The sequence below is a fragment of the Spathaspora passalidarum genome (genome assembly GCF_000223485.1).
Source record: "Spathaspora passalidarum NRRL Y-27907 unplaced genomic scaffold SPAPAscaffold_2, whole genome shotgun sequence".
Lineage (NCBI taxonomy): Eukaryota > Fungi > Ascomycota > Pichiomycetes > Serinales > Debaryomycetaceae > Spathaspora > Spathaspora passalidarum.
Genome location: NW_006767426.1, coordinates 1,139,434 through 1,166,072, shown reverse-complemented (window position 1 = coordinate 1,166,072; position 26,639 = coordinate 1,139,434). Strand labels below are relative to the sequence as shown.

The 26,639-nt window shown below is 37.1% G+C and overlaps 13 protein-coding genes across 13 annotated transcripts; 5 read left to right on the top strand and 8 right to left on the bottom strand. All coding sequences in view use genetic code 12, as the record gives it.

Moving 5' to 3' along the window:
* Positions 1 to 5: 5 nt before the first annotated feature.
* On the bottom strand, positions 6 to 938 carry SPAPADRAFT_54369 (uncharacterized protein; the record flags this gene model as incomplete). The annotated part of the gene is made up of 1 exon (XM_007373717.1): positions 6 to 938. One exon carries the CDS (start codon positions 936 to 938, stop codon positions 6 to 8), a length of 933 nt encoding a protein of 310 aa, XP_007373779.1.
* A 72-nt stretch (positions 939 to 1,010) lies between these two features.
* Positions 1,011 to 3,588, bottom strand: SPAPADRAFT_148716 (uncharacterized protein; the record flags this gene model as incomplete). Its single annotated transcript, XM_007373714.1, has 1 exon — positions 1,011 to 3,588. One exon carries the CDS (start codon positions 3,538 to 3,540, stop codon positions 2,299 to 2,301), a length of 1,242 nt encoding a protein of 413 aa, XP_007373776.1.
* SPAPADRAFT_59628 (uncharacterized protein) lies at positions 1,033 to 2,677 on the top strand (the record flags this gene model as incomplete). The annotated part of the gene is made up of 1 exon (XM_007373715.1): positions 1,033 to 2,677. The coding sequence occupies one exon, from the start codon at positions 1,065 to 1,067 to the stop codon at positions 1,797 to 1,799; it is 735 nt and encodes a 244-aa protein (XP_007373777.1).
* Positions 1,984 to 2,262, top strand: SPAPADRAFT_135544 (mitochondrial 54S ribosomal protein mL53; the record flags this gene model as incomplete). Its single annotated transcript, XM_007373716.1, has 1 exon — positions 1,984 to 2,262. The coding sequence occupies one exon, from the start codon at positions 1,984 to 1,986 to the stop codon at positions 2,260 to 2,262; it is 279 nt and encodes a 92-aa protein (XP_007373778.1).
* Positions 3,589 to 3,693: 105 nt separating the features above from the next.
* SDH2 (succinate dehydrogenase iron-sulfur protein subunit) lies at positions 3,694 to 4,709 on the bottom strand (the record flags this gene model as incomplete). The annotated part of the gene is made up of 1 exon (XM_007373713.1): positions 3,694 to 4,709. One exon carries the CDS (start codon positions 4,671 to 4,673, stop codon positions 3,873 to 3,875), a length of 801 nt encoding a protein of 266 aa, XP_007373775.1.
* A 725-nt stretch (positions 4,710 to 5,434) lies between these two features.
* SPAPADRAFT_65353 (uncharacterized protein) lies at positions 5,435 to 7,801 on the bottom strand (the record flags this gene model as incomplete). Its single annotated transcript, XM_007373712.1, has 1 exon — positions 5,435 to 7,801. The coding sequence occupies one exon, from the start codon at positions 7,799 to 7,801 to the stop codon at positions 5,435 to 5,437; it is 2,367 nt and encodes a 788-aa protein (XP_007373774.1).
* A 2,503-nt stretch (positions 7,802 to 10,304) lies between these two features.
* SPAPADRAFT_148709 (uncharacterized protein) lies at positions 10,305 to 12,754 on the bottom strand (the record flags this gene model as incomplete). The annotated part of the gene is made up of 1 exon (XM_007373711.1): positions 10,305 to 12,754. The coding sequence occupies one exon, from the start codon at positions 12,587 to 12,589 to the stop codon at positions 10,391 to 10,393; it is 2,199 nt and encodes a 732-aa protein (XP_007373773.1).
* A 658-nt stretch (positions 12,755 to 13,412) lies between these two features.
* Positions 13,413 to 14,997, bottom strand: ALD2 (uncharacterized protein; the record flags this gene model as incomplete). Its single annotated transcript, XM_007373710.1, has 1 exon — positions 13,413 to 14,997. The coding sequence occupies one exon, from the start codon at positions 14,968 to 14,970 to the stop codon at positions 13,465 to 13,467; it is 1,506 nt and encodes a 501-aa protein (XP_007373772.1).
* Positions 14,998 to 15,212: 215 nt separating this feature from the next.
* SPAPADRAFT_59618 (threonine aldolase) lies at positions 15,213 to 16,913 on the top strand (the record flags this gene model as incomplete). The annotated part of the gene is made up of 1 exon (XM_007373709.1): positions 15,213 to 16,913. A coding segment is annotated over one exon (826 nt), but the record flags the coding sequence as incomplete, so codon positions are not given.
* Positions 16,914 to 16,962: 49 nt separating this feature from the next.
* LYS5 (holo-[acyl-carrier-protein] synthase) lies at positions 16,963 to 19,092 on the top strand (the record flags this gene model as incomplete). The annotated part of the gene is made up of 2 exons (XM_007373707.1): positions 16,963 to 18,467; positions 18,543 to 19,092. A coding segment is annotated over one exon (676 nt), but the record flags the coding sequence as incomplete, so codon positions are not given.
* Positions 18,065 to 18,643, bottom strand: SPAPADRAFT_49250 (uncharacterized protein; the record flags this gene model as incomplete). The annotated part of the gene is made up of 1 exon (XM_007373708.1): positions 18,065 to 18,643. One exon carries the CDS (start codon positions 18,641 to 18,643, stop codon positions 18,065 to 18,067), a length of 579 nt encoding a protein of 192 aa, XP_007373770.1.
* A 2,051-nt stretch (positions 19,093 to 21,143) lies between the features above and the next one.
* On the top strand, positions 21,144 to 21,438 carry SPAPADRAFT_59616 (uncharacterized protein; the record flags this gene model as incomplete). The annotated part of the gene is made up of 3 exons (XM_007373706.1): positions 21,144 to 21,186; positions 21,212 to 21,403; positions 21,434 to 21,438. 3 exons carry the CDS (start codon positions 21,144 to 21,146, stop codon positions 21,436 to 21,438), a joined length of 240 nt encoding a protein of 79 aa, XP_007373768.1.
* A 3,503-nt stretch (positions 21,439 to 24,941) lies between these two features.
* PGA39 (Pga39p) lies at positions 24,942 to 25,662 on the bottom strand (the record flags this gene model as incomplete). Its single annotated transcript, XM_007373705.1, has 1 exon — positions 24,942 to 25,662. The coding sequence occupies one exon, from the start codon at positions 25,629 to 25,631 to the stop codon at positions 25,020 to 25,022; it is 612 nt and encodes a 203-aa protein (XP_007373767.1).
* Positions 25,663 to 26,639: the final 977 nt, after the last annotated feature.

The following is a 26,639-nucleotide window of genomic DNA, read 5'->3' as shown; positions in this document are numbered from 1 at the left end:
GTAATCTATTTTTTTCTACTATAAACAACTTTACCATTTGGCAATTCAATTTTCTTATCCCCTCGTTGAGCCTTTTTGCGGGCCTTTTTCTTTTCTACACGTTCTGCTTCTTGAGTCTCAGCTCGTTTTGGGTTTACATAGGTTATCGTAGTGTCTATTGGTTTAGAAATCCATTTCCCAACAGATAAATTGTAAATACACACGGGTATTTTATAAAACATCGATTCCTTGAACCCAGGTTTCAAGTTTATATCATTTTCATCCAATTCAATTAATTCTTTGGTTTCTGCGTCAACCAAGAATACATTTCCGGTAGGAGTTACCACAAATTCCTTTTCATTAGCTTGATTGACAATTTTCCTGTCAGTTATACCTGCAGGTGGGAATGGAGATCCACCCCATGCTTGATTGATAAGCTCGTTTTTCAAATCAAGTATTCTCTTGTAGTCTTGTTTTCTATTGATCCGAAGGGAAATGTATTGGAAAGTACCCACAATGATATAGAGAATAGCAAAAGTGAACACCACACCTGGCCTGAATTTGGAATAGTAGTACCCTGTTCCCTTCCATTTGGGGAATCCCTTGTCGTAGAAATAGTCGTATCGACGTTTCAAAGATTTGTCTCTGAGGATGTTACCTACTAATGACAACCTTTGGAATCGGTCTTCGGCATTTTTCTTTTCTTTTCTCGACTTCTTGGAGTACTTATCCGGGTGTAACTTTCTCGAAAGCTTTCTGTACGCTTTGTTGATTTCATCACGGGTGGCCTTAGGACCACGCTCCAAGTCCAACCAGGAATAGAACGTAGTTTCCTTGCCTAAATCCTGTTGGATCTTATCGTTCAAACTGAAAATCTCATAGTCCTCTTTGCTCCAGTTGGAAGCAACCACAAGCGAGACAAGAAACAAGAATGTCAAGTGGAGGTTAAAGATCTTCATGGCTGTCTATTTATGGCTACGTCAGTGATTAAAAGGTTGACCAAAAAAAAAAAATTTAAAATTCAAATTTCCAGCACGCGAGGAGGGTGAAATCATACACTTGCTTTACACATCGTCTAATACAACATGGACAGATTCTATCCACTCCCAACCAATCAAAAGGTGGTTTTCTTCTTCAACTCAGCTGCTGCTACATTATGGTTCTGCTGTCTATTGAGATTCTTACTATTATTGCCATTGGTAGGCAGGAGGTTCCTACCTGGAGGGATCGCGGATTTCTTCCAAGTAGTGGCACTCCTACCATTGATTGGGTTCCTACTAGTTAAACCACTATTAAACAAAAAGATCTCCTTGTCCAATCTCTGGGCATTGCTGAATGACTTGAAGATGGCATGGATCTGCTACGGTGTAATATTCCCCCACCCTAAAATCGCTAAACACACTTCGTACTCCATATTGATATCCGCATGGTGTGTTCAATACTTTATCCATTACAGTTATCATGCATTCAGGATCAAGACCAAGAGCTCGCCCCACTTCTTGTTTTGGCTCCAATATCACAACTTCTATGTGATTTACCCAATGGCACTTGTCGCAGAAATGATTCTTACTTTCTTGAGTTTAGGGTTTGTGCAAGAGAACCTGATTCATGAAATTGCCCTCAAGGCTACATTATTGAGTTATATACCCGTAGCGTACTTTGCTTGGGGTCATTTACAAGCAAGAAAGAAGAACAAGTATATTGAAGTGATGAACAAGCGAAGGGAATCAGCCATGAAGACTGCACCAAGTGCAGAAATAGCAACAACCTCAGGTTTATCCCCAAATACTCAATCTACTGAATTGAGGGAAATCAACTAGGTGTAAATGTGTATTATATAGGGTACGTGTAAAATTAGGCATGCTATAGAAAATAATGTATGGAACTAAAAACTTTTGTTAGTGCTCAGTTTTACTCGGCAGACAATTGGAAAAAATTTTGAGACTATCAACCTTTTACCTATTCTTAGAAGTAATTGGCACAGCAAGCACAGCAAGCACAGCAATGATCACAAAATATTTCGCCAATGTGGTGGTCAAATTCGATGCCTTTGGAGTAGGTGCCAGAAATGCCAGAATTTTCCTTTCTCAAGTCCCAACTACCGCCAAAATAGACTGTAAAGTTTTGGCACCAAATTCTCAAGATGAACAACAAATCAAAGTCACATTCAAAGACAAACACGTCATGTCTATCGATCCTTGTAACACAAGCATAAACCAGATGAAGGAGTATTTCGATGCTCATTCCAGAAAAATGGCTATTGAAGCTTCCATTAGAGAATAGGTTTACCATTTACATGTACATAGATTAATATATTGTTTATTTTTGCAGAATTACAAACGTTTGGAACCACTCAGGTACTGTCAGATTGAATATCATGGCAGATTCTTCTTTATCTACTTTGGTGAGGCTCAAGTACGAATCCATTAATTCGTCCTCTCTGTCGAATGACAACCGGTAGACAGTTGCCTCATCTTGATTCTTAAGGTTCTTCTCTTGAAACACTAGCCATTGGATCACTAACTGATACCACCTAAATATCCCCTTGGTATTTATGGCACACCCATGTTTAAGAAATATGGGGTCATTATTGACAATATTTGCAACCTCACCAATTTTAAATGTCTTTATGGATGCTAATTTAAAGTCCAATGTTCGGTATCCCATCACAAGATGTTGACAACCAACTAACTTGTTTTGGCAATACGCCTCGAGTAACTTCTTGTTTAATTTATTCACAGTTTTAATCTTATCATCAGCCAGTTTAGAATGGGTCTTTAACTCGACATAATTACAAAGTCCTGGTTCCAGCTTTATAGCACAGTCAATCTCAGCACAGTATAATAACGGTACTCCATTCACAGTGTGGTTAACCACAGAATAATACCTCAGTTTGTAATCTGCACTATCGTCTCCACATACAATATTCTCAAAATTCATTCCAGAATATTGGAGGAGACGTTCAATACCGTTAGGTGGATTTTGTTTCTTGTATTGAGCTTCAGGTTCCCAATCATAGGCAAAGATAATGAGTCCCTTCCAATATATGACATGAAACTGAATTGATTGTTTCCGTATCGGTACTTTCAATAATAAATGCAAGTGTCTTCTCAATGTGAGAATTTTAAAGTCTTGAAGTGAATGGTTCTTTTCTTGCACCAAGTGCTCAACACATTTAAACAAGTCTTTTAACAGGTAGATATCGGCAAGTTTTGGATGCTGGTAATTGTCAAATCCTAGAGTCATGCATGATCCAATTATGGAATGAGATTCGCACTCAGGATCCTTCAACTTCTTCCTGGTGTGTTTCTTCTTGGTGCCATCTGGAATATGAATTGCTAGTTTCTTTAATCCGGATATGTCGTCAAATGCAGGTTCATCCTCTGTATCAGCCTTGGAAAAATGCAACCATTCCTCTGGAGTTATATCAGTACTTGCATCCTTTAATAACGTATTGTAAATGAATGCATCTTCGTGATCATCATAAGACGGTTCTTCTAGACTATTGAGATACTTTGTATTTAGCTTTTCAAAGATTGATAATTTGATCTTATCAATCATGTGGGGGACTATTATGCTCTGGTCTTCTTGGTTGTTAAATCTGGTGTAAGTAAAAAAAAAAAAGTATGCGCTACCATTGCAGCATCTGACCAACACCAGACGGCATTGCTTGGATCTTGTAAACAAACATTGCAAACAAACTACATCATTATTCAAATAAACGGAAATAATAAATAAATATATAAACCAATGAGAGAAATATTACCAACTATGCATATAGAAATATCTACCAAATAAAGAACGTCCCTTAAGTAGTAAACAAATTAAACTTTCAAACACTGCAAGTTATACTCCTTTTTGTTGCGTATTCAGCCTTCTTACAACACAGTTGCTTAATCAAAAGCCAAAAGTCTCTTAATTTCAGCAATAGCCTTACCAGGATTCAACCCCTTTGGACATGTTCTGGTACAGTTCATAATGGTGTGACATCTGTACAAAGACATGGAGTTTTGTAACATAACCTTTCTGTTACTGGTGTATTCATCTCTAGAGTCAATCAACCATCTGTATGCTTGCATCAAGACGGCTGGACCCAAGTATTGTTGTTGGTTCCACCAGTAAGAGGCACAAGAAGTAGAACAACAAGCACATAAAATACATTCATACAAACCATCCAACTTAGCTCTGTCTTCAATGCTTTGTAAGTTTTCTCTACCATCGGCTGGATTAGTGTCTCTTTGTAAGTATGGTTGGATGGACTTGTATTGCTTGTAGAAGTGGGTCAAATCAGGAACCAAATCCTTAACAACAAACATGTGTGGCAATGGGTAAACCTTCAAGTCCTTAGAGGTGTCTGGTTCTATACGACATAAACAGGCCAATGTGTTTCTACCACCAATGTTCATGGCACAAGAACCACAGATACCTTCACGACAAGATCTTCTCAAGGTTAAGGTAGGATCTTGTTCGTTCTTAATCTTTAAAAGAGCATCCAAAACCATAGGACCACAATTGTTCAAGTCAACTTCATAAGTTTGCAATTTTGGTTGCACTTCTGGAGTGTCTGGGTTCCATCTATAAATTTGGAACTTCTTTAATCTTGGGGATTGCTGAGCAGCAGCAGTGGCTAAAGCCCTTAATCCGAATTGTAATTGTTGTGGTTGACGAATGATTGGAATGATTGATCTGATCATGATGTGATGTGCCTGACTTTTTTAATAAATGCAAGTAAAGAAGAAAAGGTATGGGCTTTTTTGAAAAAGAATTTTCCTCCTTGAATGTTTTCGAAGGTTCAAATTTTTTTAGTATATAAATGGAAGAAGGTCACAGGAATTTGGCCCGGGAAATTTAGGATGCGGGAAAATTTGTGTGGGTTTTACAAATTACTTTCGTATCATTGGCTGAGTTTTTAACCTAGGATCACGTGACGCGTTTCATATTTCTAGCTATATATCTTTCAGTCCCAAAATTGAAGAATACACAATTATCTAATTTGGTATGAAAATGTAATGACAAGCATGCTTTGAGTATTGCTTGTTTATAACCATGGTGTATTTCATACAGTGTGTGCAATATGGTGGTCGTATACAAATCCTGGGGGTGAAATTATTGTTCGCGATCTCGGTCCCCCACGGAAAAGCAATTTTCGGAGCAGCAGCACCCCATGGCAAAAAAATGCGGAAATACCGCATTACGCCGGTCGTACGGTAATTACAAGCGAATATCATTGAACTGATATATGAATAGGTCAAGCCCTCTTTGCCCTATACTCAAAGGGAATTTAATCTTGAAGTACTTACAATTAAGTCATTCTACAAGTAATTATAAAAATCAATTTTATATTTGAAAACAAAACAAACGGAAAAACAAGTGGTAAAAAAGTAGACACAATCTGACTAAAAAAAAACAACACTGATTTCAGCAACCACTAGTTCAAAAACAATAAGCCTCTAGCTTATTTTTGAGATGGGTACTTTTGGATAAGTTCAGCTTGACCAGTAAGAGTGATTTCCCATTGAGCCTTCTTGTCATTGTCAACAAAGAAAGTGTAAGTACCTGGGTATAACCACTTGTTACCGTTAGTATCAGTTTGAAGTAATGATCCAATAGTAACTGGTAACTTAGCAGTTTGGGTTTGACCAGCATGGATTTGGTGTAACTTGTCAAAAGAAACCAAAATCTTGTTTGGATGAGGACCTGGACCAGCAGTAGTCTTGGAGTACAACAATGCAGCGTAATCAGAAGTAGTCTTACCAGTGTTCTTGATGTTAACATCGAAAGTAGTAATAAGACCGGTGTCAACGTACTGGCTTCTCTTGGCAGCAGCAACAACTTGTTCAATGTTGAAAGATTGATGACCACCTCTTGGAGCGTTGGCAAGGGAGGCAGAGAAAGTAGTGTAGTGTAAACCGTAACCGAATTCGTAAACTGGTTCACCATTGTACCACATGAAGGTTCTACCTGGGTAACCTTGTCTTGGTCTTAAGGTCATATCAGTCATTGGAACCTGATCAGCATAAGAAGCTGGGTATTGAGTAGTAGTCAAACGACCAGCTGGAGCATACTTACCACTTAAGATATCCCAAATGGCAGTACCACCACTTTGACCTGGGTAACCAGCGTAAACAATAGCGTTAACATTCTTGTTGTTCTTAATTTCAGTGTCATCAATTTGACCACCACCGAATTGTAAAACAACCAATGGCTTCTTCAAACCAGAAAGCTTGCTAACTAAGTCTAATTGGTTTCCTGGCCAAGCTAAAGATTCTCTGTCAAGAGCTTCATTTTCAACAGAGTTATCAATACCACCAAAGTAAACAATAGCATCAGCGCCCTTAGCAGCATTAAGAGCAGCAGTGTAGCCAGAAGTATCAGTAGTGTTGATTTGAGTACCAAGAGCATATTCAACTTGGAAACCTTCACTTTGAGCACCTTGTAATGGGGAGATCATGTATGGTGGAGTACCAGCATAATCACCAAGCATTTGAGTAGTGGCATTAGCCCATGGACCAATAACAGCAACCTTTCTAACCTTTTGCTTGTTGAATGGTAAAGTACCATCGTTCTTTAATAAAGCAATACCTTCAACAGCAGCTTGGTAAGCTAATTGGTTAGCTTGTGGAGTAGAAACATCATTCCAGTCATACTTTCTGTACTTGTTAGTTTGTGGAGAATCAAAGTAACCTAATCTAATCAAGTTGGAGTATTGACGGGTAACAGAAGTTCTAATTTGATTTTCATTAATGGTCTTGTTACCTAAAGCGTAACCAAGGTTGTTTTGGTAAGTGTCACCACAGTTAACATCAACACCAGCCTTGATAGCATCGGCAGCAGCACCTCCTAAATCTTGGGCATACAAGTGTGGGTTCCAAACGTTGTAAATGGCATCACAATCAGAATGAATAACACCGTTTTGGAAGTCAAATCCATCTCTTAAAACAGTGTTAAGGAAGAATTCAGAAGCACAAGCTGGAACACCGTTAACAGCATTATAAGAACACATAGCACCGGCAGCCTTGGCATCTCTAACACAACTTTGGAAAGTTGGCAAGTAGAAATCAGCAAGATCTTGATCACTAATGATAGCATTGTAACCTAATCTGGAGTGTTGGTTCCAAGATTCCATATCGTAACCAACAAAATGCTTACATGTAGCAGCAACTTGTAAAGTGTCATCGTTTTGGTTACTGTCAAGACCACCTTGTAAACCTTGAACATAGTTCAAAGCATAGTTACCAACTAAGACTGGAGATTCAGAAGCAACTTCTTGACCACGACCCCATCTAGCATCTCTGAATGGGTTGATGTTTGGTGAGTAGAAATCTAAACCAGCTCTTCCAACGTTGTTGAAAGCTCTAGCTTCAGTACCAATAACATTACCAACTTGCTTATACAAGTCATTGTTGAAAGCACCACCCATCAAGATTGGTTGAGGGAAAGAAGTAGCATGAGAGTATTCACCAGAAGCAGTGAAGTTGGATCTAGCAATACCGTGCAAAGCTTCACTCCACCATTGGTATGGTGGAAGACCTAAACGTTCAACACCTGGAGATGTGTTACCCATGTTAGCGATCAATTCATCAACGGTGAATAAATCAACAACAGCCTTGGCTCTTTGTTCAGTTGGAAGGTGTGGGTTACAAACAGCATTGTGCTTCAATGGACCATTTTGACAATCTGGGAAAGTGTAGTGAACAGCTTCGAAAGTGATTGGTGGTAATTGAGGGTTAGCTTCAGTGTTATAATCTGGTGAAGATGGTGGAGTTTCACCATTGGCGAAAATAGCAAGAGCGAGTGTAGCTAATAATTTGATTGGCAACATATTAGAGAATGTGTTGATGATAAAATAGGAAATAAAAAGACCATCGGAGAGGAAAGTTCCAGGTCTTTATATATTTGGTGATATTGATAGGGAACTCATTATTCCCTGTACCCCAAAATAATACTTTCTACTACCACTATTACACAAGATTCACTACAATTACATAGGCATGTGTGGGGTGTTGGTGGTAACACCATTGTTGAAATATTTAGTTTCGTGATTCACAATGGTGAGAGGGGGGTTACAAATCGAAGTGAAGCTCGAAGAGTTAAAGAGGCTTTCTTACTCCATTTTTCACCACTTATAAATTTTGGGGGTTGTTGAATGACAACTATAATGGTTAAAAAAAACAAATCTGGATCAAGAAAAGAGCCAATGGAGTAATTACTTCGATTGTTCTCGGGAAGAATTGCTACAAAATATCCTCTAACCGTAAAAAGCAATTTTATATAGAATATTGTTTACCGCAGGGGGACCCCCTCCCCCCCCCCCCCCCCCTCAACCCGTAAATGGTATTTTAGTGCTTGCAGCTAGTGTTACCTCCACCAGGGTTCCTCGGGTTGCACGGTGGAGACCAGTGAAATGGGTCCATCTTGTCTCTACATTGTTAGGTATTTAAAGAGTATTGTTGCAAAATATTTTTTGACCACTTTTTCTAGAATTGTTGACGCGACAGAAGTAGAAAATATCGGCAGGTACCAATATTTTTTGAAGTATTTTTTTTGCAATTTATGCACGTATTAAAGCGGCCGTACACACAGATGTCTAAAAACTAAAAGCGGGCGTACATAACCGAACAGAAAAAATATATCCAATTAACTAGATTGTGGGGAAAATGGCATATTTTTCTAACTCAAAAAACTCTTGGCTGCCGTTAGTTCCTGCACCTACTTTTAACCATGTTAATGAGGATTCAAAGCATAAGCCGATTTACGAGAGGTTTTATTTGAAAAAAGCCTTTTGTTGTAGGTAGTGTGAGTTTAAACGTGGCTCAGCCAACTGTTTGATGACAAATTGATTTTCAGATGTGAAGGTCCATTCTTTGGTGGAGTATGTTCGGGTATAACATGTGGGTAATTCGGGGGATTATACCCCAAGTTTTAACAATGATTAAATTCAGGTTGTCTATGCTACCAGCCCACCCAGGTTTATTTTTGACTGTTTCATTGACCCACTTGCTATCCCAAAACAATATTTATTGATGAAACATTCATTATTGCTGTGAAATAACAAAAGGCACAGCATTGTTTTTGAAAATCCCGCAAAGACAGGGTTAGTTAAAAGTTGTCTAAAGAACAATGATCTGAGAGGGAAAAAGTTAGTTTGGTTTTGTGAGCGACAAAATTTGCGGAGCGCATATGATGAGGCGACTATCCATTATAGTTGTTTTCTATTCTTGTACCTTAAGAAACTAAAACCATTGTCACACTAGTTGAAGGTTGAGCCGGAACGAGTCTGAAAAAAAAAAAAGAAGAAAGCAAATATTCTTTGTCATATTAAAAAAGTGTCAAATCTGAAACGTTCAGTTAGGAAGTACCTTCCTCCATTTGATCCCGCGGAAAAGGATATTGTTCGGCCCGTATTTAGTAAAACAAAACAAACATTGCACACTATTGTTCTGTACTTTATTACAATATTTTTTTCAATAAATAGATTATTTTTATCTGGGGAAATATTTTTTTAATAGTGGATCCATATGGCGGGGAGGACAATACAGTCAGACAATTTTTCTTTTGTGCAGACAAAAATATTTCAGACACTTTTTTGTTGGGTAGTATCCACCCAGGTTTAACCTAGAAGGTGAACCCAGTTGAAGGGCTTAAGAAATATTCCGGGATCTTTTAGAAAAGCGGATAAGTTCATCCACCTGTAAACTAACATTTTCGGCTGTCATCGTCCGAGTACATCCATACCAAATTACGCACTCACCCGCAAACTGGGGGTTTACGAATTAGCAAAGGTATACTCAAGCCATACCCACAAAATAACTGATCAAATAAGCCATCCCGCCTTACCATCGATGGATAAGCCTTTCCCCGTTACCTTCACACTCCTCTTGGTTGAAAATATTCACGGATGAAGACGAACGCGAAATCTCTTTTGAACATTCTCATTGAGCACGAACGTGGGTAACTATAATCCTCGAATCCTACTTAGGCTCAACGGAATCATTGTATTTTGAGCTATTTAGTATTGTTTAACCTTGAACAATGTTGAAGCTGGTTTACGCGTGCCAAGTGGCCATTGTAGTATTTTGCAATACGTTTTTTTTTCAGTGCTATGGTTGCGAAAATTATCCCTGTAAGCATAACTTAGGTGTTTGGATTGACCTGCTTCATTGGATCTGGTTAGTTCTTAAACCCACTATTTACTTCACGGACGAATTGAGGTCGAGTTTGGTCAGAAATGATTTTCTTGAAATTTTGTCAAAAATTTAGCAAAAAAAATTGTTTGCTCTTACAGACTTTTTAGAGAAAACAAGAGTACAGTAAAAATCACAGCCAAAAAAAACTAATCTGTTTTATTAACACTAAATAACCAACAGAATAATTTGCACCATAGACATATCCATAGCTTTATAATTTTCTTTCACACCCCTCTAAAATTCCCAAATGGACCCTCAGGTCTAATACCACCATTAATTTCGTCTTGTTTTACTTGTATAAACTCCTCAGGATAATCCATCTCGTCGAAATTAGGAACCAATTCACCGTTTTTCCGTTCGTAATATATCCCATGTATCATCAAATTGTCCAATCTTACAAATAGCACGCTCAAATATTCTATAATAGGTGCCAACTGATGGACTATGTACGTGGTCACCAAATTGTCTATATTCATCTTTGAAACTCCAAGTGGATCTTGTTCAAGATTACAATTGCATGGAGACGCAACCGAATGGAATCCCTGGTGAAGTGTATGTGGCTGACCTTTGTAGATAGGGTATTTAGAATAGTTAAATGTCTTTTCTTTTATAGGGATACATACTTCACGATCCGCTTGGAGTTTACCAAGTATATATCCAACCAACATATAATAAGTAGATTCAATATCTAACCCATTTTCATCCTGCTCATCGAAAAATTCATCCTTGAGCTTTTCAAGGACTAATTGACAACCCCAGCATTTACAAGTATGAAGCAATGATTCCATGAAATCCGGCTTGTAGTAAATGAAGGAGGTGAAAAAGTCTGGAAGTTGCAAAGTTCGAAGATTATTCAACAAAGGCGATTTGCAATTGCTAGTGTTGTCAACGGTGAAGAAACAAAGGAAAAATGCTTCCATGAGATGCTCATTCAATTTGTTTAATAACATGGTTGATAAACCTAAATTGTTATCAAACATTTTGAAACCAGGCGTGGAAAAATCAATAGTTAATCGAGATAAGTTACCCAATGTCTTTATAAACCCACCCAACGGGGTCAATATGTTTTCCAATTGTTGATGTGGTCTTAACCAATCTAAATTTGGGAATGATTCAGCTTCAAAATTGATCAAATTTGGTAATCCGTCATTAGCAAGAGAGAATTTGGCAAAATCATTGAAAAATGATTCATAGCAATTACACATATTATGACGATGCTCATTACAATCAACTTTTAAATACAAATGGCTCAAGTATTTAAGGTCGATTTTCGACTCAATAGCTGTAAACAGCAATTTTTTGTCAATTTCTTGCAATTTTGCATCCAAATCTTCACTGATTTCTTCATCTTCACCTTCTTCTTCAACCGCATTTGTAATTTCCTTATGACGATGGAATACTGTCAAACCTTTAAGTTTCAATTTCATGCTTGGTGAGCATAATTTTAAATTTTGCAAAACTTCCAAACCTAAATGTCTCGACGTGGAACATGTCAACGTAAATAACGAATTAAATACATCATAAGGGTATTCCGACAAGTCAAAGGGTTCCTTCAATTCAAGTTCATTCATCATAAGGAACAAGTTTGTAAGACACCTGGGTATGTTGGGGGTATATAGTTCATCCAAGCTCGTCACCACCAATTTAAACATATTTTGTCTGATATTTTCATGTTTTAAGAAATCAGTCAACTGCTTAATCCCCAGCAAGTACTCGACAAAGGAAATGTGAAAAAAGTTCAAATGCTGGGATTTGGCAGCAAAGAATTCGAGGATGTTCAGCTGGAGAGCCGTTAACGAAGTCTCCTGTTCGTCTTGGTGACATTTATCAAACACAAAATATTTAACTAGCTGAACCAACTCCACATTTGACTGTATAGACTCTATGAATTTTAGCAAGTTGCCAAATGTGAAGATTAATGCACTGTCCATATATGTCATCCCATTTTCCGATATATAGCGCCTATGGTCTATATCATATACAAGGGGTAATTCCGCATCCAAAACAACAGTGACTCGTCTGTATAGTTTCTTAATAGCGGGAAGGTATAATGCTGAGCAGGTCAACAGTAGGTTCACCAAATCAAATTGGTCGACATATGGCAAAATCTCATGTTCTATCAAGTCGACGGGGAGTTTGCTAACAAGTGCATTAGAAGGCTGGTACCTAGAATGTGCAATTATCGAAGATGTAGATGGAATGGATGATATTTGAGTAGTAGAATAGCTATTTTTATTGGCAGTGGAATATGCCGAGTTTATGGATGTAGATGCCGATACTATTGAGGTTGAATTGGAAGGGTTGATAGATGTTGGTATTAGCTGGGCAGAACTAGAGTTAGAACTGCTTCCTACATTACCACAGTGGTAGTTACTGCTTGAAGCTGGTGTGTCCGGTATAACATAATTTTGTTGTGTGATCATGGTAGAAAGGGGGAATATAGGGGTTGCTGATGAGGAACGAGAACACTATCTAACTTCCGGTGGAAACAGACGTTGCAGTAACTTTTTTCTACTCTTTGCAGATGTATAAGTTTGCACTAGATTATATAGTTGCCTGAATCTAAGTTTAGATGGAATAACTTGTATGGTAGGTTCAGATCAAATGGTCTAAAGGAAATCGATTTGTGGAGAGATGCTAATCTATTGTTCTAGAGAAGTTGAAAAAAAAAAACCGCAAAAAAAAAAAAATAAGGAGTAAAGATTTCATCGGTGAGTTAATGAGTGAATAATTCAGTCTTGGCTCAGGAAAAGAAATTCTTAATTATGGGAATTTATTATTTAACAATTATCCGACCGTTCCAATCAGCTGATGATAACGACACGACATGACCTTTCAATATTAGTGTCAATTATGTCAATAGATTAGATAATGACGTGAGTTTTTAGTTCAATCTCACTATTTGATACTTTGTATCGTAGTATAAACTCATTTAGATGGAACTAGATCAAGTTCCGAGTGGGGAGGTTATTTGAACCCCTCTTTGACTAGATTGCTATGTTGTTATCATGTAATTTATCATGTTGCAACCTGGAACAAAATATCATGCAGAAATATGCAGACAATGAACAAATATAAATTCCAAGACGTCTCTGATAGTATGTAAGTAGAATGTGTCATTCACTTTGACGTCATCAGTTGCAATTCTTTTTCTTTGGAATAAATCTGTGCGAGTCTTTGTTGGTTGCAAAAATAGAGACTTCAACTACACTGTCTAATTTGTTCTTTTTTTTTTTATTTTATTTTCAAAATTTATATTCAACAAGAAATAACCTAATAACAATCCTCTATAATTTACTTACAACTTAGTACCAAGGTTGACATGAATAGCCTTGGCTTGGGTGTACATAGATAAACCATATTCACCTAACTCACGACCAACACCTGACATCTTGACCCCACCAAATGGAATATGGACGTCAGAATCATTCGAAGAGTTGATCCAAACCATACCAGCTTCAATTTCACTAGCTAAGTTATGAGCAACAGTAATATCTTGGGTGAAAATAGAAGCACCCAAACCGTAATCGGTACCATTAGCATAAGCAATAACTTCTTCATCAGAAGAGAACTTACCAACAGATACAACAGGACCGAAAATTTCTTCATTGACAATTCTCATTTCTGGCTTGACATCTGCGAAAATGGTTGGCTTGATAAAATAACCCTTGGCTAAGTCCTTGTCAGTATTCTTTTCACCACCAAGAACTAAACGAGCACCTTCCTTCTTACCAATTTCAATATAGCTTAAAACCTTGTCTTGTTGAAGCTTGGAAACTTGTGGTCCAACAACAGCTTCTGAATCAAACATAGAACCTTGCTTATAAGTAGTCTTGACATGTTCAGCAAGTAAAGTCAAGTATTTCTCGTAAATTGATTCATGAACATAAACTCTTGAAGTAGCGGTACAGATTTGACCTTGGTTAGACATAATACCCAAAGCAGACCATTTGACAGCTTGATCTAAATCAGCATCAGCTCTAATAATCAATGGAGACTTACCACCACATTCTAAAGTAACAGCCTTCAAGTTAGAAGAAGCCAATTGTTGGATAATCTTACCAGTTGCAGTAGAACCAGTAAAGGCAATCTTATCAACACCAGTGTGAGAAGCAAGTGCCTTACCAGCAGTTGCACCAAAACCAGAAAGAATGTTAACTACACCGGCTGGGAAACCAACATCCTTGAAGATCTTAGCAACGTATAATAAAGAAAGTGGGGTAATTTCGGAAGTTTTCAAAACAATGACATTACCAGCAGCTAAAGCAGGAGCCAATTTCCAAGCAGCCATGGCCAATGGATAATTCCAAGGAATAATTTGACCACAGACACCAAATGGTTCGTGAACAGTGTAAGCCAACTTCTTTGGATCATTTTGAATAACCTTTCCTTGGATCTTATCAGCCCAACCAGCGAAATATCTGAAACAACTAATACATTCATCAATATCATAAACAGCATTTTGCTCCTTGGTCTTACCAGAATCCCAAGCTTCAATAGCACCAATCAAATCACGTTGTTCTTGCAAAACATCAGCAAATTTGTTTAAAAGTATACCACGTTCAACACCAGTGACTTTACGCCAAGATTTGAAAGCTTTGCGAGCAACATCAACAGCAATGTCAACGTCTTCGGAATCTGCGGCATAAACAGCACCATTGACTTCACCAGTGGCAGGGTTGATAGATTCAAGGGTGGCACCAGATTTAGATTTGATATATTCGTTATTAATAAATAACCCAGATGGTTGGGAGTATTTTTGACCATCTGGTAAAGTAACTGGATATTCTAATGGGAGAGACATTGTCATGTAGTGTAATTGATTAAAAAAACAAAGTTAGAAAAGAGGAAAATCAGAAAATTTATTGACCACTTCAGGAATCATCCTGGTTTATATAGTATCTTCATTATCAGTTTGCGCGGGGCAATGAAAAATTTCGAGCGCAAGAGCAAAACTCCCAATTAGGAAAGATAATCCCGCATTTTTTTTTATCAAATCTTTCTGAGCACGTAATCAAAGAGAGGGGGAGGTAAAAATGTTAGGGATTCTATGCCCATAACTGTATGAATTATACAAGAGATTGTATTAACACTGTATTCAATCACCTAGTTCTTAAACCAAACTTTCTATACCTAAGTAATTCATCACTACAGATAATTCAAAAGATCACCATTTATGTACTATTACTAATCAAATTGGTATGTTATCTGGTTTGAATTACATTACACTAGGTGCGCGATTTTGTGGCATTCCCATACTTTGCACTCAACTGTGTCTTTGGCGGTGACTTCCTAATTTGGAAATTAAATGCGAGCATTTTTTTGACACTGATCTACAAACCCTATCACCCAGTACACAGACTAGTAAATCATACCCTAACCTTGCATACCGGCAGAGATTATTAGCAGTAACTCGATAACAGATATTTGTTGATATTGTCAATGATGGTCTGTCAAACATAGCAATGGTTTACTAGTAATTGCCTCTTTTCGTAATATAGGAATCGGAGTCACCAATGACTCAGCACCAATTTTTTTTTGGGGCCGTACGTGAAATACTTCCAACCTGATTTCCTTCTTTATTACAACCTTCCCAATAACTATCGATAATACCATGGATTTCTCCAACTTTTCTGCCCAAAGTCCTGCTCACAATGAGTTCCGTAGTGATACATTCACCACACCCACCTTGTCCATGATCCAATCTCTTGGCAAGTCTACTTTAGGAGATGCAGTATACAATGAAGATCAAGCCACCATTGCCTTGGAGGAAAAACTAGCTTCCATGACTGGTAAAGAAGCAGGGTTGTACTGCGTAAGTGGTACTCTTTCCAACCAAATCGCCATGAGAGTCCACTTGTTACAGCCTCCATATAGTGTTTTATGTGACCATCGTGCCCATGTTTATGTTCATGAAGCTGCTGGGTTATCTACATTATCCCAAGCTATGCCTCAACCAATCATCCCTAAAAACGGTATCCACTTAACATTAGAAGACGACATCTTGCCTAACTTCATTCCTGATGATGGTGAAATTCATGGTGCTCCAACCAAATTGATTTGCTTGGAGAACACTTTACACGGAATGTTATTCCCTCTTGACGAGATTAAAAAGATTTCTGCATTCTGTAAAGCCAATGATGTAAAGTTGCATTTAGATGGGGCAAGATTATGGAATGCACACGTTGAAACAGGAATCCCCCTTGAAGAATATTGTAGTCATTTCGATAGTGTATCACTTTGCTTGTCTAAAACCTTGGGTGCACCTATCGGAACTGTCCTTGTAGGAAACAAAAAATTCATCCTCAAGGCTAACCATTTTAAGAAGCAGAATGGTGGTGGTATAAGACAAAGTGGTCTTTTGGCAACCATGGCCATGACAGCAATTGAGGAGAATTTACCAAAATTGAAAAAAACACATGACCAAGCTAAGGAATTAGGTAAGCTTTGTCAAGAACATGGAATTATCTTGGAACATCCTGTACATACAAATTTTGTGTTTATTGACATATTGGCTAACAAGATTGATCCTGAAAAGTTGATTGAAATTTCCGACAAATATAATGTCAAGATCTATTCTGGAAGAGTAGCATTCCATTACCAAGTCTCAGATGAAAGTTTCGAGAATGCTAAGAAGGTTGTATTGGAAGTTGCTCAATATGCCAAAGAACACCCATTTGAAGGTAACAGTAATTTCAAATTCTATACTAGTGAAAATAAGTAGATAGAAAATGTAAATATTGCAGCAAAAATAAAAAGACCATAGAAAAAAAAAATTTATGTAGAATAAACGATTAGTCATGTTCTTGGTAACACCAATGATATGACCTTAAGAGATGACCTAGATAAGCTAGATATCAAAACCAATCCAAATATCAATGAATCTAATATAATACTTTTCACTACACGTCTTAGTCCCAGTTTAACTGAGTTTCTTCAAGATGATTTTAATTTCGAACTTTCGTTAAGACTAGTCGGTAACTTGAAAGACCAACTTAGAATAAGGTCAATCAAAGATGAAAACTTACGCTTCAAACAATTAATAAGTTCATTATTCACTAATATCGTGCTTAATTACCTCCAAGGCACGGAACTTTTTTCCAAGGTCAAATTCACGTACAATGAATATGGAAAACCACAGTTAATTGAACAAGGATTTCAATTCAATTCAAGTAGCTCAAATGATATTGTAAGTATCGTAGTTGAATATTCACACAAACAATCTCCGATTGGTATTGATCTATCTCACTCAGTTCAACCTGCAATATCATCCAGAGAATGCGTTGATCAATTTAGCGAAATTTTCGACTTTAGAGAAGTAAGCTATTTGAAAGCAATTAACGATGAAGAGAAAAGGTATTTCACATTCAACCATTTTTGGACATTGAAGGAATCATTTGCAAAATTATTGGGATCAGGGTTGAATGTAAATCTAGCAGATTTTTTTTTTAAAATTAACAAGGAGTTCAAAGAGGAGGAATATAGTTTCACTCAAGTGAACAAACTGAAGTGTATTGAAGAATATAAACTCACATGGTTTAACTCCGTTGATGTAAACCCACTGCAATTGATTGCCAAGAAAGACAAGTTCATAGAATCCCTTGATAATAAACTGGAGTTTTACTGTCATTGTTCAATTCTTGAGAATCGACAAGGTGACTGTTTACCAGTAATTGTAACACTAATAAATCAGAGTCCTGTCAATACTATAAGACACATTGAGCTAAATTTTGAACATATTCTTCAGCAATATGCTTAAGTTCTACAATTTAGAACGAACAAACACTAAAGATTAAGTTAATCACAGAAAATTAATATAGACAACTATATAGAAAACCAAGCAATAAAAACATTGAAATTAAAGTAGACGAATAAGAAAGTACGAAAACATCCGGTGCTTAGATCAAACCAGCACCAATGGCAATTGCAGCAACTGCAAAGCCATATTGTGGAGCAACTCCGCCGGCGGCAGCTTCAGCTGGTGGAACAGCTGGAGTTGTTTCAGTTGCGGTTGGGGTAGTGGTCTGCTGTTCTGGAGTAGTCTCAGTAGTAGTAGTTTCAGTAGGAGTAGTTTCAGTAGTAGTCTCAGTTGGAGAAGTCTCAGTTGGAGAAGTTTCAGTTGGAGAAGTCTCAGTAGTAGTAGTTTCAGTAGGAGTAGTTTCAGTAGTAGTCTCAGTTGGAGAAGTCTCAGTTGGAGAAGTTTCAGTTGGAGAAGTCTCAGTTGGAGAAGTCTCAGTTGGGGTAGTCTCAGTTGGGGTAGTCTCAGTTGGAGAAGTTTCAGTTGGAGAAGTCTCAGTTGGGGTAGTTTCAGTTGGGGTAGTCTCAGTAGGAGTAGTTTCAGTTGGGGTAGTCTCAGTAGGAGTAGTTTCAGCAGGAGTAGTTTCGTCTGCTCTGGCTGCTAATTTTTTTTCCGCATCAATAGCAGCATAAACCGAAGCTGTAGTGTATAAAGTTAAAGCTAAAGTAGAGAATTTCATTTCGATAGACAATTGGTTTCTTAATAGATCTTGCTTACCAAAGATTTACGACTCTAAGATCTCACAAAAATTGACGGCAAATGACACCTATATATTAGCAATAATCTTTAAAGGGGTGCAAATTTTAGGAAATATTTTGTCATTCGGAAGGGGTACCTTTTAAAATATTCCCTGAAAGACCACAGCTTAACCATTATAGGTAATGCGGCATCCCATCGTCATATTAAAAGAAACACGTATTTCCAAAAAAATATCACCAAAGCTGAAATCTTGAATACCATTCATACAAATTTCATCTCCTTGTATTGAAATGAAATTAGTTATGATGATGGAAATTCTCCTCTTAACTTGCAACCAAATTGTGATGCGAGAGAAAGATGCAAGAGAAACAAAAAATTGAATAGTAACTAAAGAGTGCTATCAAAATGGCAATAATACATTTCTAAATGAGACACCGATTGCTAAACCAGGTATTCTGAAACGCAATTGCATGACGGGGTGAAGTTTCAAAGGGGGCATCACATTTTAATGCATTCAAATTGGATCTCATCTACTAGCACGTTTTCAATTGGAAAAGGAAAGATATTTTTTCACCAGATCATTCATTGAACGGTGGAGACGCAAAGTGTGGGTTGCATCTCATTGTTCGAATTTCCTTCACTCCTTAATGAAAAATTGACAACAATCGAGATGATCCCGATAAATAATTTCCTGAAAATTGATATCCCGTGAGCGGAATGGTCGTCTGAGTCGACCGATTGGTAGAAATTAAATCTAAGCGCTTGTTGTTTTACCTTTTCTTTTTTTATTTCAGCTTTTGTTTAAATTTAAACGCCACAATAGATGGCCAATTTAGAGGTTTTAACTATAGCCAGTTCCCTTAGCAACAGAACCGAAAAGTTTACCCCTTGGCATGATGGGGTCATCCACAATGGGAAGGCGGGCATCCCTTTTTTGACTACGAAGAAATTATTTCGCAAGGCGGAAAAATGCATCCTTTTTTGACTAGTATTTTCTAAATATAGATATGTGTAAGGGATATAGAAAGGGATAAGAATTTGTTTAACCAGATAACTGAACTAACTCTGATAGTCATAGAATTTAGATATCATAATTATAGAATATAAACAACTTTTTGCTCTGAGGGAAGGATGGAAAGTCCAGGAGAAGACAATCAATTCTTTAAAGAAAGCATACATCGAGGCTAATTGCCAAGAAAATATTTTGGAGATCCAATGTAGGTAACTTCTTCAATATTTGTACAGTCACGTGGTTCAATGTCATGGACAAAGTGTTACTTCTGCGAAGACGAAAGATTTGTTAGATGGTATCGAATTTTTAAGGATAGACAAGGACTGAAGTAAACCTACACACAAACAGAATTTTCGGATAAATGCTGTATCATTATGTTAATCTAGTGGTGACCTAGTATTAAAATGCATTCTAATTGTGGGTACTAAAATTGCAATTTAGTATTCTGTCATGCGAATTTTCACCTTGGCAATTAGGCGTAGTTGCAAATTCTTATCGTCCCCGTGTTCTAGGGAAGAGAACCTAATGCATCCAGTTGTTTTATCAGTATATTTTTGAGAGCTAAGAGCATTTTTACAAATATTTCAAAATAATTAGCATAACATAGACAACATATAGAGAAAGACAAAAGCCAAATATAGAATAAAGGTGTCAAACCTAGATAAAAAGAGAGCCTAAGGCAATAACAGCAGCGCCAAGACCATAATCTGGGAAAACTCCGTTTGCCCCAGCTTTTTCAGCAGCACCAGCAGGCTTTGTTGTTGTACCTTGCTTAGGAGATTGATTTGCAGCTTGAGTTGTACCTTGCTTAGGAGATTGATTTGCCGCTTGAGTTGTACCTGCTTTGGGCGCTTGATTATTTGTATTTGGGTTTGCACCAGGACCAGTTGGTTTTGCACCAGGACCAGTTGGGTTTGCGCCTGGACCAGTTGGGTTTGAGCCTGGACCAGTTGGTTTTGCACCAGGACCAGTTGGGTTTGCACCTGGACCAGTTGGGTTTGCACCTGGATCAGGTTCACCAGTAGAACCACTACCTGGATCAGGTTCACTAATAGTACCACTACCTGGATCAGGCTCACCAGTAGAACCACTACCTGGATCAGGTTCACTAATAGAACCACTACCTGGATCAGGCTCACCAGTAGAACCACTACCTGGATCAGGTTCACTAATAGTACCACTACCTGGATCAGGCTCACCAGTAGAACCACTACCTGGATCAGGTTCACTAATCGAACCACTACCTGGATCTGGCTCACCAGTAGAACCACTACCTGGATCAGGTTCACTAATAGAACCACTACCTGGATCAGGTTCACTAATAGTACCACTACCTGGATCAGGCTCACCAGTAGAACCACTACCTGGATCAGGCTCACCAATAGTACCACTACCTGGATCAGGTTCACCAATAGTACCACTACCTGGATCAGGTTCCGTAAAAGGATCACCTATACCTCCTGTATCAATGGGAGGATCAGTGGCAGGCTCATCAATTATTGTTGGGGCAGGTTCTTCAATTGAATGTTGGGGCAGGTTCTTCAATGAATGTTGGGGCAGGTTCTTCAATGAATGTTGGGGCAGGTTCTTCAATGAATGTTGGGGCAGGTTCTTCAATTATTGTCGGGGCAGGTTCTTCAATGTTTGGGGCAGGTTCTTCAATGAATGTTGGAGCAGGCTCCTCAATGTTTGGGGCTAAATCGCCTGGTTGCTCCTCATCATCTCTACGTGCTAATTTATTCCAAATACCCGGAAAAGCATGAATAGAAGCTGAAACATAAAAAGTTAAAACTAAAGTGGAAATTTTCATTCTATAGTTCGAAAATTGCTATATTGAAAATGATTACGTAAACTACAACATCATCTTAATCTGAAAGGAAAATATAGCCATATTTATAGTTTCTAGAAATAAAACAAAGCATGCATGGTTTGGGTGATTATTTTATTAATTTGAATTCTAGAATTAAAGTATTTCTTCAAAAACCATCCTTGGTAATTCCGTAAACGTAATTGGAACCAACAATAAAATAAACAAATACTCCATTTACAAAAAGAAAAGAAGAAATAATATCAATAGATGGCATTACGAATGCTATTAATGGAAACATAATTATATATATCACCGATTGATGATTTTACAGGGACCTATGTAAAGTTATTGCAACCATTTTCTCGGTATAAGAAGATATGCAATTACTGCAAACAAATTGTGATGTGAAAAATTGACTCTACCTACAATGAGGCACCAGAAACAGCTCTCTTCAATGACTATTTCATTTGAACTAAATTGCATGATGGGGTGTATTTTGAAAGAGGTCATAACATTTCAAACTATCCTGAATCTCATCACCAGAATGTTGTTTTTAATTGTAGTAACCAAAAAATTTTTTTTTTCAATATAATGTATTTACGGTAGATACGTAAAATGTGGATTGGATCCGCATTGTTCGATTACTTAAAAGAACAATAAAACGTGATACGTTGAAGGTGTCATAAATAGATCACCAATTAGCTTTGGTGGGGATTAATGTAATTAGAAGATATACCAGAAGCTCCATTTATTAGAATTATTTCGTAAACAGGTTCTTTTTTTTGAGGTTTAATTTGTTTTTATCAAGGCTAACTTGCTAGAAATATCCAACCTACAGTTAAAGGCTCTACTATAAACTGGAAACAAACAAATTGAATCAGCAACTTACGAAACAAAAAAGAAAAGGATTTATCCCTTGTTATATCGGGCATTGACTAAATTTTTTTGTACCTGTGGCTTGGTTGAAAGCAATACACATATGTATAAGGATTAGTCAAAGTTTTATCGGATTTAATCTTTCGTTTTCGTATATGCGGTTCCAAAAGATGCTAAGACTTTTCTATTCCAAAAGCATGGAAACCTGGGGATATACGTCAAGGTGGGGACAAGATTAAGGCGGCTCGCCAAGAAATAACCGCCAGTGTTGAGTGGTCATATCTTATTTTTCTTTTTGTATTCTTTTTAATATGAGAAAGTGTATCACACATCTAATTGAAAATTATTTTGTTATAATTGTTTTCTCCAGATACTACAAATACAGTACAAAAACGCAATAATCATCGGGATCATTAAATCCGATATCATTAGTTGGCACACATTGTTTTTATCGGATTTACTCTTACGATGTATAGAACCTAGGAACCCATGTTTGCCTACAATACTTTATGCTATTATGTGAACAATATCAATTTTGCCAAAGACACAAATTTAGCATTGTATGAGAAATTATTATTGAGTTATGTTCCTGTGACTAATATATAAAGTGAATTTTTATATAATACAGGAGATATACTGAAGTTACAATTTCATTTCGTAAATGCGGGTGCAAATTAATAGTATAAAAATTTTGAACTTTTGCAAAAAACTAAAGTTTTATAAAAATATCAAGCTCTATTGTATTGAACAAAGTTTGTTTCTAACTTGGACCAATTGTATTTAGTTTACAACATTGATCATCTAGCTGAAACCATACAGAATCTCTTGAATTATTTTCTATCTGGAGGGTGCAATCTGGATAAATTCAACTGTGCACCAAGTATCCTTGTAGGATAACCTCAAACAGATGGAATTATACCTTAGACAGATTTGCTTTGTAAAACTAAATGCTCTAAACTAAATTACCCAGCAGTAGCTGATCCACCTCAAACTTTACTTCTTCATTGTATATTAGAATAAAAGATAAGAAAGCACCGTCGTGCCCTCACCAGAAAAAGGGGCTTTTACACGTCATTCCAAAAAATAATAATCTCCACGTATTCTCGATCTAGTCTTGCAATAAAATCACTTAAAACCTCCCCCAATAATGTATAAAATAGTTTCTGTTAAGTTTGTTGATTACTTTAGCGTTTTCATCGAAGAGAAGTTGTTAGAAAGGTATTTGCTCGGAGCAAGATGCGATTCAGATGGTGAACTTAAGATTGTTTTAGAGCAAGGTCGCGTTTTAAAACAAACAGGACCATACATTTTACCTCCAATTAGATGGCTCGAAAGCTTTGCCTATGGAGATGAGTTCACAATTATATGCGAAGTCAAAGAAGTACCAGATAATTGAACTAAGTTTTAAATATTCTTTGTTTGATTTTAGCACAAAAACATGCTTAAAAAATAATTTACCTATACCAAAAAAAAAAAAAAAAATAAAAGCTATGAATATTTTATAATAATGGTTCAACAGATGTTGTCGTCTTTAAAGAAGTTGGTTTAAAAAAGGGGAGAATACTAGGGTGTACATGTTTCAAAAATTGTATCACATAGTTGCTTTAAAATTGTTCATTGAAGAATGGAATTTGACTGAAATAGACAAACTAAGTGAACGTCTCATATTTATATACTTGAATCTCTAACGATTTTATATGTATTTGTGGTTGGATAATTTTTGGTTTAAACACAATATTCTATTTTTCTTATGTTGATAAATACCCATCTATATTAATTCTATTTATATAGTACTTATTACTAATTGATTGTTTTACATTTACACATTTTATTTCAATACTTTGTCATTATTAGTATTATTCCTTCCGTATTTGTCATTTGAACATTTCTTCAGTCTTTATACTAGATAGCCACTGACTTTGGAGTGCTAAAAATAAGGTGATACAAAGTTAAATTCTTTTTGAGTCATTAAAGGGAGCTTGATAACTTTTATTTATCAGACCTTGGATTAAAGATAGGATAAACCTTACTCTATTGGGTAAATAATCACCAGTATTCGCATCTCCGGTCTTTTATACTTTAATTCTCCCGATAATCTAGAACAGCGTTACTTTAAAATTTGCCAAATAGAATATATTCAGTATAGGAACACTGTATAATAGTACACAATCAAGCTTTATCCTATATTGCACACTCCGGATTCGGTTTAAGCTTGACTTCTGAAGAAACCCAACATTGTCGACACAGAATTAGGAATTAGTTAGTTGCTGAAGGAACCAATAAACAGAACTAGCTACAGAGGTGGGGTAGCAATATTGAGATGCAACACCCCCCCCCCCCACTTGGTTTGTGGCTGGTGCAGACTTTATTTTTTTCGTTCGCTACAAAACCTTAAATTTGCAGCCAGATTTTTTTTTGACTATACCTTTTCTATCATCAGTACCAAAGTAAACAACTTAGTAGAAACTTGTTCACAGTAAACCAAAGCTAAATGCACATTTCTGTCAATTACAGAAGGATTTCTTAGAATTGAAAATACCAGCTACTATGACATCCTTGCGATTACAAAAACTGCTTTATACGAGAAAACATAACATTAAACTATCAAAGTTTGAACATAAATCTAGATCTCTACTTTAAGTTAACTAATTAGATCGCTTAGATCAAAACAGCACCGACAGCAGCTGCAGCAATAGCCATACCGAAACTTGGGTACATACCAGCAGCAATACCTTTTCCAGTGGTGGTAGCATTACCAGAGGTAGTAGCATTACCAGAAGCATTGGCATGGCCAACAGTTGCGGTGTCTTGAGCACCAGTTTCAGTGGAATCATCGGAATCATCAGTTTCAGTAGAATCATCGGAGTCGTCGGTTTCATCAGAATCGTCAGAGTCGTCGGTTTCATCGGAGTCATCGGAATCGTCAGTTTCATCCGAGTCATCAGTATCATCAGAATCATCGGCGTCGTCGGTTTCGTCAGCATCATCGGTGTCATCAGAATCATCAGTGTCATCGGTTTCGTCAGCATCGTCGGCGTCGTCGGTGTCATCTGAATCATCAGTGTCATCGGTTTCGTCAGCATCGTCGGCGTCGTCGGTGTCATCTGAATCATCAGTATCATCAGTTTCGTCAGCAGCGGCAGCGGCATCAGTAGTGGTATCGTCGGCTCTGACAACTAAACCTTGGGCAATCTTGTTACCTTCGACAATGGCAGCAGCGTTAATGGAAACAGCTGCGGTTAAAGCTAAAGCTAAAGTGGCGATCTTCATTTTTGTATTAAAAGTTACTCAAGAACAAAATAAGAGAAATTAAAGAAATGCAAAAGAAGACAGAAATTAAGGCGAGTATTTATAAAGACAGAATTCCTCGACCAACCCTAAACAAATTCTAACTAGAAAGTAAAACCAATATTACGTGTCAGAGACGAGGCTTGACAATAATGGGAAAAATAATATCCCCGATTTTCGGGACCTCCTTTAACTGCTGAGCCTTGCAACACCATAGTTTTGCCGACAATTTGACATGCATTTAGATTATCAGGTGAAACGTTTTAGTTGCTTGATTGCTAGATTGTACAATGGCATCCACACCACAATATACAGTACTTACACTTGATGGTCACTCTTTTCGGGGAAATTTCCAAACCTTCCACTATGTATAACTTCTAAAATCCAGAATCTGACGCGATTTGAGTAAATACCTCCCTGAAAAGGAATAATGTGTTGTTTTGTTTCTACTGGCCACATATTATTCTTTAACTTGAGTAGCCCACGTTTCTAACAATAGAGATGGTATATTTTTTTTGCACCCGAAAAATATGGGTAGACTTGCTACCACGATCCCCAAAAAAAACCAGTATCATTCAGTCATCTTCGTAATAATTTATTATGCCGATTTAGGAAGTATTTTTCGTGTTAATAATAGATCACAGGCGGGCAAGTAAGGGGTTGAAATTATGGATCAGACGAGAAACGTTCTGTGTGGATCAGAAAGCACAATATTTGACTTGCACTTTTCCTGACAAAATTTTATTGTCAAGTCCTCCCACATTGTCGAGGTAGAACATCCAATAGCCATAATTAAACATTGTTGATATTATAAGAAACGCCTTGGGGACAACACCTAGCACTGAAATGAGATATATATAGAAAAAAGGGTATAATTCTAAATGTGTAACTTTCAAGCGTTTCTTTTCCTTGAATTGCTAGAATAACACATATATAAATACACGTGAAAGTGTGAATAAGGCGGTAACATACTTAACTACCGCAGGATCC